The 19,274-nt window shown below is 43.5% G+C and overlaps 1 protein-coding gene across 6 annotated transcripts in view; it reads left to right on the forward strand.

Annotated features, from left to right (window-relative positions):
* The window catches only part of WRN (WRN RecQ like helicase), a 164,281-nt gene that overhangs the window by 1,367 nt on the left and 143,640 nt on the right, over positions 1-19,274 (forward strand). For 3 of the 6 annotated variants that reach the window (XM_014607369.3, XM_019493513.2, XM_019493512.2), the window contains exons 2-3: positions 14,212-14,324; positions 17,192-17,307. In XM_014607369.3, the coding sequence (XP_014462855.2) occupies positions 14,241-14,324; positions 17,192-17,307 (200 nt within the window). In that variant the 5' untranslated portion in view covers positions 14,212-14,240. Of the gene's footprint in view, positions 1-12,698; positions 12,776-12,940; positions 12,961-14,211; positions 14,325-17,191; positions 17,308-19,274 lie in introns of those variants that run through there. The other 3 variants (XM_019493510.2, XM_019493511.2, XM_059722391.1) reach the window with 3 other exon arrangements.

Here is a 19,274-nt window from a genome sequence, read left to right on the forward strand (position 1 = left end):
GACTCCTGAAAGATCTGGTCACTGATCTGAGATTCAGAACTCAGATGGGAACTCTGGACAAGACCTTGTGGACTGGCCATCTGGTGATGTTTCATTCATTAAGTCTTAGGGTGGTGAGCATGTTATGTTGTATTGTGTTCAACTAACTAAAGTAATAGAATTGTAACTGCTAAAGGATTAATAAATTCCTTTATTGGTTAAGGAGTAACCATGTCCTACTCTTGGAATTAATACCTGGTACGAGGCCCAGTTTAACGTTACTCAGCATATAATGCCTTGTCTGTACATCTTGTAACACTCTTATTTAGGGTGGCCATAAGGAAATCCAGGACATCTGAGCCACTGTTTCCCCCTCCCCCCCCCGCCCAAGTCAGCAGGCAGGGGTGTGGGCACAGTCTGATGTGGAGATGGAGCTGCCTGGCACACCATGCCACCCTACCTGACAGCGCCTATGATTCAGGGACTCTTGTTTTTACCACCCAGCTGGTACCGGCCTTCGAAATCTGAGACTATCCTAGTCAGACCAAGACACATGACTATCCTACTCTTACTGTCTGTAATTGTTTATGATAGTAACAGCTAGAGATCTCCCCAGAAAGGGGTCCATCCCATCATGCCAGATAATATATGTAATGTAAAGGTGACTAAATGAGACCCTGGCCTGAGGAGCTTTATAGTCGAAATAGCTAAGGTCTGTAGGATGAGTGGAAGGGGTATAATAGAGAAGAGCAACTAGGGATATGTTTTGGACGGCTGGATGGATTTTGGGAAAGGAAAGTGAATGGAGAGGACCCTAGGGGAGGAGGGCAGAGGAAGAGAAGGAGATAAAAGGCACTGTGAAGAGTGATTTGTGATAAAATGGGGAGGGGGCAGAAGCAGGTTGGCTGAAACAACAAAGTTCACACAGGGCAGAGAAGACCCAGTAGAAACAAACAGCAATGACAAACTCCCTCTTGCTGCTGTTAGTGTCTGTTGGTCCTAGCTTTAGTTGCTTCCCTCATCTTTTTTTAGGGCTTTGTGCTGGCTCTGTCTTTTCCTGTAGTGTTTTTCTTGTAAGGTTACAGGCAGTGGGGCTAGTGCTTGGTTTCTTGTATTCCCAGGCTGCAGGGCTGTGTGTCAGTTTCCTCCTTGACCAGTTCTGGCTTTTGGGTAGATGGACAGTTTTGGAGTATGGATTGGTGGATGGAGTGGCTGGGGTACCAGTTATAATAGTCTCATTTGTGGTGCCTCAAGTCCATAGTCATGCAAATTATTCACTTACTGCTTCTGGAAGATGCAGTGTTCCTTATGGAATTTCTGATTTGACTTTCATTTCCTTTTAATAAAAATATTGTTACGAATTATCTGTCCTGTTCTTCGGTGGTGGTAGACTAAAAATCATAGTGAATGTTGTCCGTGCCTATTAAAATTTAGAATTTGTACTACGGTAGCATTGTAAGGGCCCAAACGGGATGAGATGCCTCTATACTAGCTGCTGCTCAGACATATAGGATTTCACCCTGTTTTAGAACTGATCTCTTCCTGGAGTTCTGAAAATGCTGCATTTTCTTAGCATATTGTTGCTAAGAAAAGCTAAGAAAACTGATTAGTATCTTCAAAAGACGTCTGCTATATTGCAAAATAATTATTTAGAGAGGACTACAAATAAATGGTGAACATAATGCCATAAGAGCTCCTTTTGTCTTCCAAAGAGATGGGGATTTATTATTAATAAAAATAATAATATTTGTTATCAATTTATTTATGCCAAATACGCAGGACCACACTTTCAGAGAAAGTAACATATCTTCTGGCTGGTCTACTTAAAATGTGTTACAAGTCATGGATTATGTATTTCTACATGAAAATAATTTTTGATCAGAAGTGTCACCACATTGATACAGATTATATCAAAATACCACATTTACTTGAATACAAGACGATTTTTCCTTAACTGGCATGGAGAAAAATATTTATCTTATTGCATATAGACTAATCTCACTAACTATGTTGTTTATCATTAAACTTGCCAGAAGCAGCATGTATCTGGCAATAGAAACCAATATGAAGTTGATTAAATGCTGCCAGCACTGAACATGACTACAGAACGCGTGGCCCACATTGGGTAAACACGCTGAACCTACCACAAGAATATGTTAGCATAGCCCATCTGAATAAAAACATATGGTAGTGCCCATTAAGTGCAGTTGTCCTCACTGCTGACTCTTGATGGTGAGCCACAGCATTGTATATAGTTCTCCTAGAATCCCTCTGTTGGTCCCCTCTCTCAGCCTGGTGCATGTGATTAGTGTGGCCCAGCCCTCCATCAGGTAAAGCCAGACCAGCTTGCCCTGTGCCTCACCTGCATATAAATTTTTGGAGCATCCCAGCACTTGTGACAACAATGCCTTGTTCTAGTCATTGGGGGGCAAATTAGCACATGGATCCTTTGCGTGAGGGTATCTGGAGTATACACACGTTTAGCTGTGGGGCTACTGTGGCTTGAAATACTGTTTACTCTGGGGCCCAGCCCAATGAATTATATGGTAAATCATGGGACTTTTTTGGCTTTGGACCCATATTATGCATAGTTTGTATTACATATAAGTAGGTGTCAAAGTGCTGCTCAAAAGTGTGCCTATGGAGTACCTATACTAAAACTTGCAAGCAGTTTCAAAAAAAGGTAATATGCATCAATTCTGGATGAACTAAATTCATGGGTACTATATGTAAATTGCTACAGCCATGTTTAATGTCAAGGTTATTGTTTCCAAATTTGCTCCTCGTTTCCATGTGCTCAGGGAGAGCAGGGTCTGACGGTAAGGAGAAGGGGATGGGGCTGTCAGGAGAAAAAGTTGGGGGGGAAGCAGAGAGTGAAGGGCTATCTGCCCCCAGATTTATTTTCCCTGCTGTAGCAGTGCTAGGGGGACAAATTCAAGGCAAATGTTGAAATTTAGGCAAACCTTGACAAATTGGATTCTACACATGGAAAATTATAACAAATTTATAAATTTTACACATATAGAATATAATGTGGGGGTTGGCACATTGTCCTATAATCAGGGTAGTCTTCTATTCAAGTAAATATGGTAATTGTTTGGTGAAAAAAGACTTTGCCTCATCAGCTCATAAAATAATATAATAGGAGTTAATAATAGCTTTTAATATTGAGCATTACTGTTTATTTTCTTCGTAGCCAAAATGGATTGGGAAAAATATTGCCGCTGCTTGTTCAAAATAAAGAACATGCTAATTACTAATACTGGTAGTTGGATAAAATGATGAATAACTCTTGATTAGTTGGGCCTCTGACTAAAACTTTTTTACTTATCTAAGTTTATATTTATTCCCAACTGGAATGGACCCTCCCCCCCCAATAATTTTTTGGCATTAAGTTCTGAAGAAATAGGTTTCTTTATGCATCTGAAGAGTGTATGTTGTATAATAGACCAGTAATGGCAAATTAGTTATTTTAGAACACGCTGATGCAGTAAAATTAAATTAAAGATCTTTTCTCTCTTGAATACTCAAGGACCTCATGCTTGGGTATTTGACTGGTCAAAAAATACTTGGTCAGTTAAGCGGTCAAATATTTTTAAATGCTTGTAAAATATTTTAAGCATTAATATATTGGAACACTAGAGAGACACTTTAATCTTCAAGAGGTTAAATACTTGTGAAAATAACAAAACACAAGTTGGTTAACTTAATGGAAAACAAAGTAATGGAACGATTATAACAAACAACCTTAGATAAGTATAAATGTGAATGATATTCAAGGCAGAGCAGTACTTCTTTGGCTTTTATCCCAGAACCCCAGGGTCAGCATAAATAGTTACAAAGTAAAGAAAAGAAATTAAACAGAAATAAAGTGCATGCAGTAACTGTAAAAGGAAAAAAATCTGTTTTTAAATACAGCTAAGTTAAAATAGACAGCAGGCCAGGTTCTTAAGAATTTTGCTGTTTGTGTTTTCATAGAGTCATAGAATAGTAGGGTTGGAAGGGACCCTGTAAGGTCATCTAGTCAAACCCCCTACCTGAAGCAAGTTTAGTTTGTAGAGAAGTTGTTTATTTTAGTTTTGTTGCTTGCCTTCGAACACTTTCCATCTTCTCCATGTCTCTCTTTTTTTTTTTTTAAATACATAGTCCAGAACTGCATACAGTACTCTACTTGGTGTTGGTTGACCTCTCTTGTCTTACACCTTACGCTTCCGATGAGCAGCCCCAAACTGCATCTTTTTTTTACAGCTGGATTACATGAAGACTTTCACTGAAGTTGTGATCCATCCATACCCTAAGATTTGTGAGAGCCCGGCAGGACAAATTATGCTGAGGGGAAATAAACACGGGTTCATGGCAGGCAGATCGTGCCTGACCAATCTAGTTTCTTTTTATGACCAGGTTACGAAAAGCCTGGACACAGGAGGAGGGGTGGATGTCGTATACTTAGACTTCAGGAAGGCCTTCGATACGGTATCCCACCCCATACTGGTGAACAAGTTAAGAGGCTGTGACTTGGATGACTACACAGTCCGGTGGGTGGCAAATTGGCTGGAGGGTCGCACCCAGAGAGTCATGGTGGATGGGTCGGTTTCAACTTGGAAGGGTGTGGGCAGTGGGGTCCTGCAGGGCTCAGTCCTTGGACCGATACTCTTTAATGTCTTCATCAGTGACTTGGACGAGGGAGTGAAATGTACTCTGTCCAAGTTTGCAGATGACACAAAGCTATGGGGAGATGTGGACACGCCAGAGGGCAGGGAACAGCTGCAAGCAGACCTGGACAAGTTGGACAAGTGGGCAGAAAACAACAGAATGCAGTTCAACAAGGAGAAATGCAAAGTGCTGCACCTAGGGAGGAAAAATGTCCAGCACACCTACACCCTAGGGAATGGCCTGCTGGGTGACACGGAAGTGGAAAGGGATCTTGGAGTCCTAGTGGACTCCAAGATGAACATGAGTCAGCAGTGTGACGAAGCCATCAGAAAAGCCAATGGCACTTTATCGTGCATCAGCAGATGCATGACGAATAGGTCCAAGGAGGTGATACTTCCCCTCTATCGGGCGCTGGTCAGACCGCAGTTGGAGTACTGCGTGCAATTCTGGGCGCCACACTTCAAGAAGGATGCAGATAACCTGGAGAGGGTCCAGAGAAGGGTAACTCGTATGGTCAAGGGCCTGCAGACCAAGCCCTACGAGGAGAGACTAGAGAAACTGGACCTTTTCAGCCTCCGCAAGAGAAGGTTGAGAGGCGACCTTGTGGCTGCCTATAAGTTCATCAAGGGGGCACAGAAGGGAATTGGTGAGTATTTATTCACCAAGGCGCCCCCAGGGGTTGCAAGAAATAATGGCCACAAGCTAGCAGAGAGCAGGTTTAGATTGGACATTAGGAAGAACTCCTTCACAGTTCGAGTAGCCAGGGTCTGGAACGGGCTCCCACAGTGGTGCTCTCCCCTACCCTGGGGGTCTTCAAGAGGAGGTTAGATGAGCATCTAGCTGGGGTCATCTAGACCCAGCACTCTTTCCTGCTTATGCAGGGGGTCGGACTCGATGATCTATTGAGGTCCCTTCCGACCCTAACATCTATGAATCTATGATTCTTCTCAGCAGTGCAGCCATCTAGCCATTCTTTATTTGTACTTTGGATTTATTCTTCTTGAGGTCCAACACCTTGCATTTGTAAGTGTTGAACTTCATCGTGTTGTTTCTAACTCAGCATTTGAATCTGTCAAAATCTTTTTGAACTGTAAAGTTTTTTCAGTTCTTCTTACTTTTCTCATCTACAAATTTGCCAGGAAGCTCTCTATTCTAGTATGTAAATCATTAAGGAACACATTGAACACAACAGGTGCACCAGTACATTGGTCAATATTGTATTGGCACCGATAAAAGTTAAATTAACATTATTGGCAATTGCATTTTTTGGCCAATGTGGCTGATAACGTTTCCAATAAATGCTGCGTGCATGTGCACAGCCGCAGCATGGATGCGGCCAGGAGTGCAGCCTGGCAGTGTGGAGAGCAGCGTTCAGCCAGTAAGTCTGTTGGGGGGAAGGGGCGTGGGGGTGGAGACAGATCAAGGCCCCTGCAGTGAGTGAGGGAGTGGGGCAGGGGCAGGTGCTGCCTGGGTGGGATGGGGTGCAGAACAGAGCTGTGAGTGGCTTATCCAGGGGGCAGAGGGAGTGGGGGCATCACCTACCACTGCGCACCCCCAGGGGAGGCATAGGAGGTATGTGCACCCTGGATCTGCATGTGGGACAAAGGTGAGCTGCCACTGCAGGCTGGGGCTGAGGGTGGTGCCAGGCTCTTCCCAGCAGGGGGGGGTTGTGCTGGGGCTGTGCTCAGGGCAGGTGGTGCTGGGAGTGGGGGCTATAGGGTGGGCTACAATCCCAGAATTCCTCATGGCTCCCCCCAAACCTCTGCTCCTAGCACCGCCATCACCTCCTGCCCTGAGTGCAGCCCCAGCCCAACCCTGCTGCTGGGAAGAACCCAGCACTGCTCCGAGCGGCAGCCTGCCCTCACCCTGCACACAAATCCGGGGGGCATGTGCTCCCCATGCCTCCTCTGGGGCTGCACGCAGCAGCAGGACTCCCCCCCCCTTGCAATCAGCTGCTTGCAGCTCTGTCCTGTGCCCCGCCCCAGCAGGGCAGCACCTGCCTCTGCCTCAGTCTCCGCCCCATTCCCTCACTCACCATAGGGGCCTTGATCTACCTTCACTTTGCCCCTTCCTCCCTACACAGACTTACTAGCTGGACCCTGCTCTCCAAGCTGCCATGCTCACATATTGGCAATCAGATTGGTATTGTCCAGTATAGCTCATTAATAATCAGCCATTGGTATCAGCCCAAAAAATCTTTATCAGTGCACCCCTATTGAAGACTACCATAACCACGACAGACCCCTTGGGACTCCAACCAAAGCTTCCTGACTTTTTTTACATAAATGCATTTATGAATAACCTTTGTTTGCAGCTTTTAATTCAGTTGTCTATCCACCTTGTAGTTTTATCTAGCACATTTCATTTTGTTAATTAGAAGGTTGTAAGGGACTGTTAAAAGCCTTACTGAGGTCTAGGTGCACTATATCAACTGCATTGCCTTTGTCCATCCAACAGGTTTCCTTGTCACAGAAGGAAATCAAATTTGTTTGGCATTTTTTGTTTTTGTAAATCCATGCAGGAAGTTTGTGATCAGCGGGGATACTGGTTTTCTTTATAATAACTTTATAATTTGCTCCAGGAACTTCCTGATTATTTAGGTCACGCTAACTAATCTATTATTTCCCAGACCTTTTTGAATTTTAATTTTAATTTTATTTATTTAATTAAAAAAAAAAAAAAAAAGATTGGCATTATGTTAGGCAAGTTACCAAAGGACTGGAAAAGGTCCTTCTCTCGTGACTTAGATACTTTAGCAATTATATTTACCAAGATTTGATTCCTTCTGCCAAATCCTTCAATATCCTGGGATGAAATTCATCAGACCCTGCTGATTTGAATTTGTGGTGACTGAACAGAAGCTCTCTGACTTCCATTATCATCATCATCATCATAGTGACTCTTGGCATTTCTCCTTCCTTATAAGCATAAACCTCATTAACTGTTTAGTTGCAGTTGTTTTATGAAAGTAGCTGTCAAGTAGCTCTGCCTTCCTTTCATCTTGTGTTAAGAGCTCACTCTGGCTATTTAGCAGTGGACCCACTGCTTCCTTGGTCTTTTTTACTGGTATATTTATAGAACCCCTTCTTGTTCTTGACTTCCCTCACCAGATGTAACTCATGTTTTACCTTTGCCCTAAAAATCTTTGTTATTTCTTGCTATGTGCCCTTTCCTTTGCTTGAATGTTTATTCCTCATTTGGAGGCACCCTAGCAACTTCTTGCGCACACACATAGGTCTCTTGCCATTCTTCTTTTGCTACCGTTATGTTGGAATAGCTTGTTAAGCTTCCTATACCATGTCCTTTTGAAGCTGCCAGCCCTCCTGGGCTCTCTTATGTCGATCCACCTCTGGTACCTTGCCTAATATTACCCTGAGTCAATTGAAATTCATCCTTTTGCAGTCAAGTATCCTTCTGCTGACTGTATGCTTTCCTAATCTTAGAATCATGAATTCTGTCGTATCATGATCACTTCCTGCCAAGTTTCCCATCACCTTCACATCCTCAATCAATTCTTCTTTATTAGTCAGGATAAGATAGATCATCCCACAATTGTCCTGAACTTCCTGGAACAGACAGTTGTCCCCCCCTGCAAATTAGAATCTTGTTGGTTATAGTATTCTTTCCACTGATACCTGAAACGTTAAAATCCCCCATTAGTACCATTGCATAAGTTTTGGGTAATTTTGTCATTGCCTTGAAAGATAGTTCATCCACCTCGTTTTCCTGACTCGGCTGTCTATAAGAAAACCTCACCAAAATATCAGCACTGCACTCTTCCCCTCTTGTCCTCGCTAAAATATACTCAGATCTACTTTCTTCTTCCTAGATCAGGGAACGGGTATGTACGTTTGACATATAATGCAGTACTACCTTTTATTTCTTCCCAACCTTAGTCTTAAAGAGCAGAGCATTCCCTCAGTGTTGATGTTCCAGTTGTAAGAGTTGTCCCACCATGTCTTTGTAATAACAGTCAAGTCATAGATTTCTTTACTTCTGCAGTGAGCAGATGGGGGGAGCACAAAGAAAAATAGATTGTATTTGTTAATGTGTCGGGCAGTGATCTTAGCATACTAGCTGCTAATGGTTGTCAAGGATTTTGCAGGGATCCTATATGAGAAATAAAGAAGAGTGGTGTGGTGGGTTGGAAGATGTTTGGAGGGAGGTCCTCCAAATTCCCATTGAGTGAAGAAGTGCCGGTTTGAAATGTTTAGAATTCAGTAATGAGGGCTAACATTGTGGCAGAGTGGAGACTGAAATTTAACGTGTTGATGCAGTAGTATGAGTAGGGATCTCTATATATTGCATCGGAAGTTCCCTCCTGCAGTGGTTCCTTGAATATTTTTCATTTTGCAGCATATTTAAAACCGTGGCTTTCACTTCCCCGGCAAATGACCCAGCTGGTGGGGCCCCTCTACCAATCAGGCAAAATGAAAAACGTTAAAGGAGCCGCTGCAGGACACTTCTGGCACAATTTATGGAGATGATATATAGTGCAGTATATGGTGTGAAGCACCTTGAAAATGAAGTATACTCTCCTGTAGCCGAAGCAAAGGCGGAGCCAGAGGAGGAAACGATAGACATTTTTCTGGGATGGCATCAGAATAGTGCATCCTGCATTTGGATAGGGGGTAGAATTCAGTGACCCTTCATCACTTTTAACCTTATGCTTTTGTAATGTGAAGAGAGGGCGTACGGATTGTTTATGACAGGTGCTAACTTGAATTTTTGCTGGGGGGGGCTAAGATGATGGACACATGGGAAGTTTTACGCATTTCAGGTGACAGTCTTCTTATCAAGGTCCTTGGGACCCCATGTACTCGGCACCTCCTGGTTTATGAACGTTTTATGATAAGTAACAAGAAAAGGAAATACATAAGGGTGATGTTAGGGACCTTTTACAGCAGAGGACAGATTTAGATTGGACATTAGGAAGAACTTCTTCACAGTTAGAGTGACCAAGGTTTGGAATGGGCTCCCAAGGGAGGTGGTGCTCTCCCCTACCCTGGGGGTCTTCAAGAGGAGGTTGGATATGCATCTAGCTGGGGTCATCTAGACCCAGCACTCTTTCCTGCCTATGCAGGGGGTCGGACTCGATGATCTATTGAGGTCCCTTCCAACCCTAACATCTATGAATCTACCTAAGTCGCAGCGAAACAACCGATTTTCTATGGCCCACTCACAGCATGCAGAGCTGATTTTTGTGGGCATTTCAAGGTGGTCCCACCAGAAATGTAGAAAATTTTCCAGTGCTTTATTTTTCCAGGGAAAATCTTCCATTTCTAAAAATTTGTTTCATAAAATTCATTAGTAACAATGAATAGATGCCAATACAATATTAGGCAAGCTTGGCAGTTTCAAAGTTGTAATTAATGTTTTTCAGGTGATTATCCCTAGGAAGCGTGTGAGAGAGTACATATATGGTTTATTGATTTGTAAACAGGGTAAATACACTCACATAACCTGATTTTTGGTTTAGAATATTATGAATTGGCCTAATTGGCTGTGCAGGTCAAATCAAAACCAAATGAATATACCTCTAAGCCTGTTTCTATTTCTCAAAATCTCTTGCTTGTGGAGAATCAGAAGCACAATTAGTGAAGAAGTTGCAGTGTGATAAATTGCCCTTTCCCATAGACTCATTGGTAAAACTCATGTCTTCGTAAATAATCTGGACTCTGGTGTCAGAAGCGGACTAGCCAAGTTTGCTGATGACATGAAACTTTGGGGAATAGTATCCACACTTGAGGATAGGCTGGTGATCCAGGCCGACCTCAGTAGGTTTGCAAGGTGGGCAGATGAAAACCTGAGGCATTCAACATGGAGAAATGCCAGGTGTTCCACCTCAAGGGGGAAAAAAACCACATCACACTTACCGGCTTGGCAATGCTACACTCGCTAGCACCACGACCGAAAGAGACTTGGGGGTCATTATCGACCACAAGATGAACATGAGCATGAGCCACCAATGCAATACCGCAGCTGGCAAAGTGAACAGATCTCTGGCTTGCATCTACTGATGCATCTCAAGCAAAACCCAGGATGTCATTCTCCTGCTGTACTTGGCCTTGGTGAGGCTGCAGCTGGAGTACTGCATCCAATTCTGGGCTCCAAAATTCAGGGAAGACATGGAGAAGCTTGAGAGAGTCCAGTGGAGAGCCATGCATATGATCAAAGGGTAAGAGAACAGGCCTTATGAAGAGAGGCTGAGAGTCATGGGACTCTTCAGCCTGGAGAAGCACAGACTCAGGGATGACCTGGTGGCAGCCCATAAGTACATCAGGGGTGTGCACCAGGATCTGGGGGCATGCCTGTTCACCAGAGCACCCCAAGGGATGACAAGTTCCAACGGTCACAAACTCCTGCAAGGCCATTTTAGGCTGGACGTAAGGAAAAACTTCTTTACTGTCCGAGCCTCCAAGGCCTTGAATAGACTCCCCTCAGATTCAATTCAGAGAGTTTAATGAGTCTCCTGATTCGATTCAGATTCGGAGATTCGGCTGCCGAATCAGGCCAGATCTCCAAATCGAATCAGCGACTGAAGCTTTGTACAGCCCTAGTGTGTAGACTTCACCCTTGCCTTATGCTCGGTATGCAACCAATATGTGTTCCTTCCCGTGTTCTTTCCCAGCCCTGTTCACAAGAGAAGTACTTTCATATATCGTAGATTAAAATAAACCAAAAACGCCCCCCCCACCCAGTCCTTTGTATTCTTTTAAACCTTTGGAACGTGAAAGTCACTAGTGCAGGGGCGGGCAATTATTTTGGGCAGAGTTTTGGCAAGCTGTCGAGGGTCACATGGGTAGCGCTGCCCCTTGACAGGCGCCCTGCTCCCCTGGTTGCTATCTTGTGGCCAGAAGTCCCACCCCCTAACTTCTGACCTTTGCGGTGGGGGGGAGATGGGTATGGGGGAGGGTGGCTGGGGTGTGTTAGGGGATCTGGGTGCATGTGTATAGTAGGGTATGTGTTGGGGATTTGCCCTTTGAACACACACACACACACACACACACCCCTCCCACTCCCCCCACACTCTCTCCTTCCCACCTGCCCACTCCTTTCTCTCTTGCACGCACGCTCTCCCTCCTTCTCTCATTTCAGTGGCAAACACACACACCCCCCTCCCCCTCCTGGCCCTGGGATACCCGCCGGGCATGTGGTTCAGCAATGCAGCAGGGGGCCATGTGGTGCTGGAGGCTGGTAAAAGCTGCAGCAGACAGACTTTGGGGTGGTGGGTTGGGACTGGGCTGGCTTTGTTAGTGAGTGCTGCCAGAGAGTGCAGAGCAGATAAATATACTTTTTCTACATTTTAGGGGCTTTGCGGGCTGGATAGAATGGCCTGGCAGGCCACATTTTGCCTGCCCCTACACTAGCAAGGCAGTCTTTATCAGGAGCATCAGACACACTTGGCCCTGCCAGTGTGATCTGGACCATGGGGTTTCTTGCATGCTGGCTGACCTGTGAGCAGCAGCAGGAACGTTAATTCTTGCAGGTGCTGTAGCTGCTGTATTGGGGCAGCTTCTGAATCCAGGGATTAATACTGCCAGTAGACCCTCTTTTCCCTGCCACTGATCTTAGTGGCTGGTGGTGGGTAAGTGGGGGAGGGAAAGTGGATAGCTACAGCAGCATTAACTCCCCTGGGTTCTGGAGCCATACTGATAAGCATTATGGGCCAAATCTGGCCCACAGAGGTGGGTTGAAAGTGAATTAAAGTCTATATAAATCAAGAGATTTGCGTCTACCAGTGCTAACAGCATTGAAGAGCATTCTTTTAGCACAATTGCAGCATCTGTGTCATGCCTTAGGCCCCTCTCAGTAATGGAGGCCTCTGAAACAGCCATTTGGAGTTCAGAACATACTTTTGCCATTCACTGATCTTGGAGCTAAGTGTCTTACTTATGCCCAGTTTGGGAGAGTTGTATTACAAACCGTTTTGCTAAGAATTCCTCCCACCATTCACTTGGGCTGCACTGCTCATTAGTCTTTGAGATGGAATGCACGGGGCCTCTCAGAGAAGAAAGATTTAGTTCTCTAACTTCCCCAAGTCTTGCCTTTCTACAGGCTCACTTCACACATACCATTCCCTTCTATATCAGAGTCCTATATAACATCAAGACTCTTTGATTCTTGGACAGAGACAGAAGAGGTAAGGTGCAGAGAGAGACTTCTGTTGTATATTGTTGGCAGCTTTAAAATATGAAGCCAAGAGAGAGCGCTCACCTACTTTTGCACCTCTCACTCCTGCAAATAGGAAGCTCCCCACAGTGCTTTCAAGAGGGGTCCGTGTATTTGCTGCTGGTGGAAAAATCCTACAAAAGTGATTTGGGAATAGTGAGTATTAAGAAGTGGCATTTCACTTCCTTCAGTTCCTCATTCCCCTAGTTTACTGTGGCTGCTCCTTCTCTAGACTCTTCCTCTTTCCCATTTGGAAGTTCTCTTTTTATTTTAAGATCATCTTCCTTGCATCCCTTTGGACTGCCACTCCTTTTTTTTTTACTTGCCCTTCTATTGCACTTTAATAGGTGAAGCTGCTGAGGATCTTTTAGAGTTCAGCTTTTGATAATTTTTGTTGTGACACTATCTGCTTTGGTACTGAGAGAAAAATGAGTGAGATTGGAGTGACTAGGGGCTGCATCATACAGTCTGTGATATAACAGTTCAAGCTGGCCAATGCAAAGTTCCTGATCCCCACTACAGGGAGAGTTTTAGTGAATGTCTTTCAAACCATAGATTAAACTGACAGTGTCTCTCTTCTTCAGTAGAGTAAGCTAAGCAGCCAAGTAAAACAACTGTGTATCACTAGCTTAAATATACCATGTTTTCTCAAACACTACCTTCTGCCTAAGACTGGTCTCCATGGATAGATCTGTGATTTTTAGAAGAGCTAAAGAGTTTCCAGGGCTGTGAAATAGGAGGAGAAAGACCAGATATGTCTAGCAGACAGCAAAATACCCTAAGAAAGGTAAGCTTGATTAGTTAGAACATCAAAACCATTTAAAAGGAGAGACTATCAGTAATGCCTCTGAAGTGAAGAACAACGGGTCACTAAATCAATTGACTTGCTTAGCTGCCTAAATAGTAATACCACAGCTGCTGCACTGTGGAGCTAGGTGCTTCTATCCCAGGAAGAAAATCAGCTTTTCCACTTAATGCACGCACCTCAATTTGGAGGGACTGATTTTGGGGTGGGGGAGGTGTGTGTTGTATGAGAAAAAAATATAGTAAACATTTTCTAAAGATTGTCATGTGTTAACACCATAGCTGAATTGTCTGGATAGCTGGAAATTGTTTGCTTTTGTAAGGTTGTGTGAAAGGCTAAACCGAACCTTATCTTTCTCAGAAGGAATTATATATCTATTCCCTTCCTATGCATTCTTATTCATATGTAGCAGGTAGAAGAACTCTGAAGAGTTACTGCATATACCTGGGTCATGTAAATTTCCTTCCCCCTGTACCGTGTATTGAATCCTGGGTGATAATCTTAAATGAAGTTCCTCTAGGCCTGGGAGGAATCCTCCAATACAGTAATAATCCTTTCTATACTGATTATTTACTGTAACTTTTTTCTTTTTTTTTTTTCAGTTTTACAACAGTAACAGAAATGTAGGAGAATGAATAAAATGAGTTCTCTGCAACACAAACTTCCACAGTGGATGTCTTCACAAAGTAAAGGCTATCCTTGGGGAGACAAAAAGGTATGATGTCATGTTTTGAAAGTCTGGTTGGTTGAGGCTATGTAATGTAACCAAACAAAATTATAGATATTTTCAGTTAATCTCTAAGCTGTATTATTAATTATTTAAACATTTATAGCTTGCCTCTAAGATTCATAATAATTATGCACAGTATGGGTCAATTATCCATCTTATCTGCATTCAGTAAACCTGTCAAGGAAGAAATTTATATCAAGTTGACAGTACAATACAATTCAACCTTCAGGTTTTCTGTCAGTGACTAGCAACAGCATGGCATAAGAATAAAGTTAATTGCTAGCAGTCAAGATGCACACATTATGGTGGGTTAAACACAAATTCATATATTATGTTAGCTGATTGAGCTTGCTAGAGTTGAATTGCTTTAAACTGGTACTAATAAATTCCACTATTAAAATTGTTGCACAGTTTCCACTTTGAACATGATTTGACCTTCCCTTAAATGGGACAAAAACATTTTATCTTTAACTTTATTCTCAAAATTTGTGAATAGATATGAAGTCAAATTATAATTTATCTATCTAGGATTTATGGGGAAAGGGTTTCCTAAATAGATGGCTTATATTTTCTCTTCTTGCTCTTCAGCAATTCCTTTTAGCTTGTAACTGTTAGGTAATTTCAGCCATGGATTTGAGTTCTTAAGTGAATGTGAGAGCTTCATAAAAACTGCTGAAAACTTGTTCATGATTATTTGAACAACAAGAACAAAATCCTCCTGTTTAAGTGCTTTTATGCCATGTTTGAAACTAAAGCAGAATCCCATTAAAGTTGTATGGTAGAGGCAGAAAATGAAACTTTCCATTCTGCTCCAGTTTCTTAAGATGGGTGAAAGATAAAAAAGGTAAATCTAGCTTTTATCACATTTGTATGTGTTCAACTTGCCTTGCACATTATTACATTGTAACAGTGAAGAAGTTTTTTCCTGATACCCAGTCTAAATGTACTTTGCTGTAACTTCAAGCCATTGGTCTGCATCCTCCTCTGCAGCAAGAGAGAAAAGGTGCTTTTCTTCTTCTTTATGGCAGCCCTTCAGGTATCTGAAGACTGCTGTCATGTCCCCTCTTAAGTGCCTTTTCTGCATGCTGAACACCATCCAGTGACTCAGAGCGGCTTGGGTCAGCCCTGCCACAACCCGACCCTGTGGGGAAAGGGCTGTGCCCCTCTCCCCACTGGCCCTGCAGGGGAGGAGTGTGGCTTATTCCCAAACCAGCACAGCTGGGAAAGGGGGCATGGCCTGGTACCATGGGGGTAGGGAGTATGGCTTGACCCCAACTCAGCCCATGCTGGGCATGAAAGGGGTGTGGCCCTGCCCCGATCCAGTTGTGGGGGAGGGGATATTGTCTGGTTGCAGCCAGTAAATGTAAATTTAAACCTGCTGCCATCTGTACAGTTTTTAATGCATCCGAATTGCATGTTATTGGTGCTATAGTTTATTTTCCTAATGTGTATTTAGATTCAGTGTTATTCTCAAACCTAGTTATTTCTTATTTCAATGTTGTATGCTGGCTACCAAAGCACTGAAGCTCATTTTCATCACAGCCATGCAAAATTATATTTGCATAGAATTTAATTAATTGACACAATGTTGCTAAGGTCACATTCAACATTGTATTAGTGGCACTCATTTTCTTTTATTATCAGTTTCTTTAGTCATTCTTCAACAATTAATATTTTGTAGCAAAGATAGAACCAGAGCCAGATCTTTGATGTGGCACGCTACAAAATAAACAGGAGCAAAATAGAAATGCTAAGCCAGTAAAGTGGATTAGAGGTGAAAAATCAACTAGAATGTCTATTGCTTTTAAGATTCAGAGCACCTGTCTGACATAAATTTAAACAATGTTATTTGTTGTAATAAACTAGGTAAATTTCCCTCTCCCCTTCCCCCTTCTGCCTCCCCACCTCCTCACTGACGCACACATATATTAAGACCATTACTAAGGTTACGATGTCAGGCACTTCAAAGTTAGATGGCCTTCCTTGCACCATTCTGATACAGTTCAGGGCTCTTTAAAGAATGGGAATGCTAGAGTGTTTCCAAGGCTACAGCTGCAAGAATTTATAACATGGGTAAAGAAACATATTTCTGCTAGTCTTGTTTTTCAGAAATGGCTGTTTCATTTTGGTCAAAATGCTGAAAAAAAATACATACTCAGCATGCAGAATTTAGTCCACATGGTTATTAGCAGTAACAAGCTACTAAAACAGTTAGACAATCCTATAGTAGGGGGGTATAATCAGCTCTACCTATGAGAAGCTTTGTAAGTCAGAAGGCAGGTCAAGGTGACACCTGATAGATTCACTCATTCAGAGAGGCGTGAGCTTTCATAGGCTACAGCCTACTTTATCATATAGCGTAGCTTATAGTATCTTATAGACCAACTTGCAGATCAGTAACCTACAGCCCAAGGAGCCTTTGGATCTGGCCTGAAGACCGCTTGGACTAACTTCCCAGAAAGAAATGTGCCTTTTTAGGCTCCTGCTTCCTTTGTCAGATGCTATAGATATAGCAAATCAACCTCTGTTTTGGGGAAGGGGGGTTGTTAGTGACTAAGGTGATAGCTTCAGCATCTGCCCAAGTAGTCTGTAGCCTACAAATGCTTATTCCTTTCTGAACAAGTTAGTTTGTAAGGTGTCACCCTGCCTTGCCTTCTGCCTAACTCTAGACTAGCACAGCAGACTTTTAAGTGTTCAGAAAACTATTTAGCAGTAACAACTAATGCTAGATTTGTTGTGGTAGCCAAGAAAAGACTTTAAGGCATGTTGAGCTATTGTAGTGCTAACAGACATATTTGCAGTGTGGCTTAATGTGCCTTGTAACAGAGCCTCCTTTAAATGTTGTTAAACAGAAGTCTCATGTTCAGAAGAGTCTTCTGGAAGATGACCTGCCTTTTTTAGTGTTCCATGGCTCCATTGTCTATAGCTATGATGCCAGTGATTGTTCCTTTCTCTCAGAAGATATCAGGTAAAAGCTGTGTATTTACTTCAAGTGTCTTTATCTCTCCATTAGAAGGGTTTATGTCTCTGAAAATGCCTGTTCATAATGATTATGCAGCTTTTATATGGAGACTGGGTTAGCTGTCTATCACAGAAAATGTTGGCTTATACTAAAGTCTTTTCTATAGCAAAGTGGTGTTCAAAGTTTGGCCTGTGGGCCAGGTCCAACCTGCAGAGCTGAGTCATGTGGCCTGTGGGGATGTCAACAGGCTCAGAAATTTGGTGGAGGGGAGCCATGGTAGTGTTAGTTATTATGGCTCTGGTGTTCCCAGTGCACAGCCTTGGAGCAGCATGCAGCCCCAGCCCACGTGTAGGATCTGACCCACATGCTGGCTCCTCCCCACTCATCCAGTCTGCATGTTGGAAAAGTTGAGTACCACTGTATTAGTGCATGTAGCAGAATTCTCTCTGACTTTACATATAGCTTATATCAGTGGTCTCAAACTCATCCAGCTGCTGTATGTAGTACACATGCCACACTGCCCTGATCTGGCATATGTGGCCAGTCCAGCATAGAATCATAGAAAACTAGGGTTGGGAGGGACCTCATCTAGTCTAATCCCCTGTTCAAAACAGGACCATCCCCAACTATATCACCCCAGCCAAGGTTTTGTCTAGCTGGGTCTTAAAAACCTCGAAGGGTGGAGATTCTGCCACCTGTTCGAGTGCTTCGCCACCCTCCTCATGAGAGTTTTTTCCTAACCTAAACTTCTCTTGCTGCAACTTGAGACTACTGCTCCTTGTTCTGTCATCTGCCACCACTGAGAACAGTTTAGCTCCATCCTCTTTGGAACTACCTCTCAGGTATTTGGAGGCTATTATTAAATCACTCCTAGGTCTTCTCCTCTCCATACTAAATAAGCCCAGTTCCCTGAACCTCTTCTTATAAGTCATTTGCTCCAGCCCTTTAACCATTTTTGTTGCCCTCTGCTGGATTCTCTCCAATTTGTTGACATCCTTTTCTGGGCACAGTACTCCAGATGTGGCGTCACGAGTGCCAAATAGAGGGGAAGAATCACTTCCCTAGATCTGCCACCAGCACTCCTACGAGTACAGCCCAGTATGCTGTTAGCCTTCTTCACAACAAGGGCACACTGCTGGCTCATGTTCAGCTTACTGTCTACTGTAACCCCCATGTCCTTTTCTGCATTGCTGCTGCTTAGCCAGTTGGTCCCCAGTTGATCCTAAGTGCAGGACTTTGCACTTGTCCTATTTGAACCTCATGGGATTTTCTTTTGGCCCAATCCTCCAATTTGTCTAGGTCTATCTGAATCTTAGTCCTACCCTCCAGCATATCTACTACTCTTCCCCCTCCCCTTGGTGTCATCTACAAACTTGCTAAGGATGCACTGCTTCCCATCTTCCAGATCATTGATGAAGATACTGAACAAAACCAGCCCCAGGACCAACCCATGGAGCAGTCAACGTGATACTACTTGCCAACTAGACATCGAGCCATTGATTACTACCCTTTGAGTCCAACAGTCCAGCCAGTTTTCTATCCACCTTACATTCCATTCATTGAATTTGTGCTTCCTTAGTTTGCTGGTGAGAATGTTGTGGAAGACTTTATCAAAAGCCTTGCTAAAGTCAAGATACATTATGCCCACTGCTCTCCCTGTATCCACAGAGCTCATTGTGTCATAGAAAGTGATCAGGTTGGTCAGGCATGATTTGCCCTGGGTGGATCCATGCTGACCGTTTCTAATCACCTTCTCCTCCAGGTACTCAGAAATGGATCCCTTGAGGACCTGCTTCATGATTTTTCCAGGGACTGAGATGAGGGTTTAGTCTGTAGTTTCCCCGGATCCTCCTTCTGCCCTTTCTTAAAGATGAGAACTGTAGTTGTATGCAGCATGCAGGTCCAGTCTGAGACCTGAGGGCTGCACTCTGGGTCAGACAATAGGGCTCTGTGGGCCAGGTCTGGCCCTTGGA

This window comes from Alligator mississippiensis, chromosome 2, assembly GCF_030867095.1.
Source record: "Alligator mississippiensis isolate rAllMis1 chromosome 2, rAllMis1, whole genome shotgun sequence".
Lineage (NCBI taxonomy): Eukaryota > Metazoa > Chordata > Crocodylia > Alligatoridae > Alligator > Alligator mississippiensis.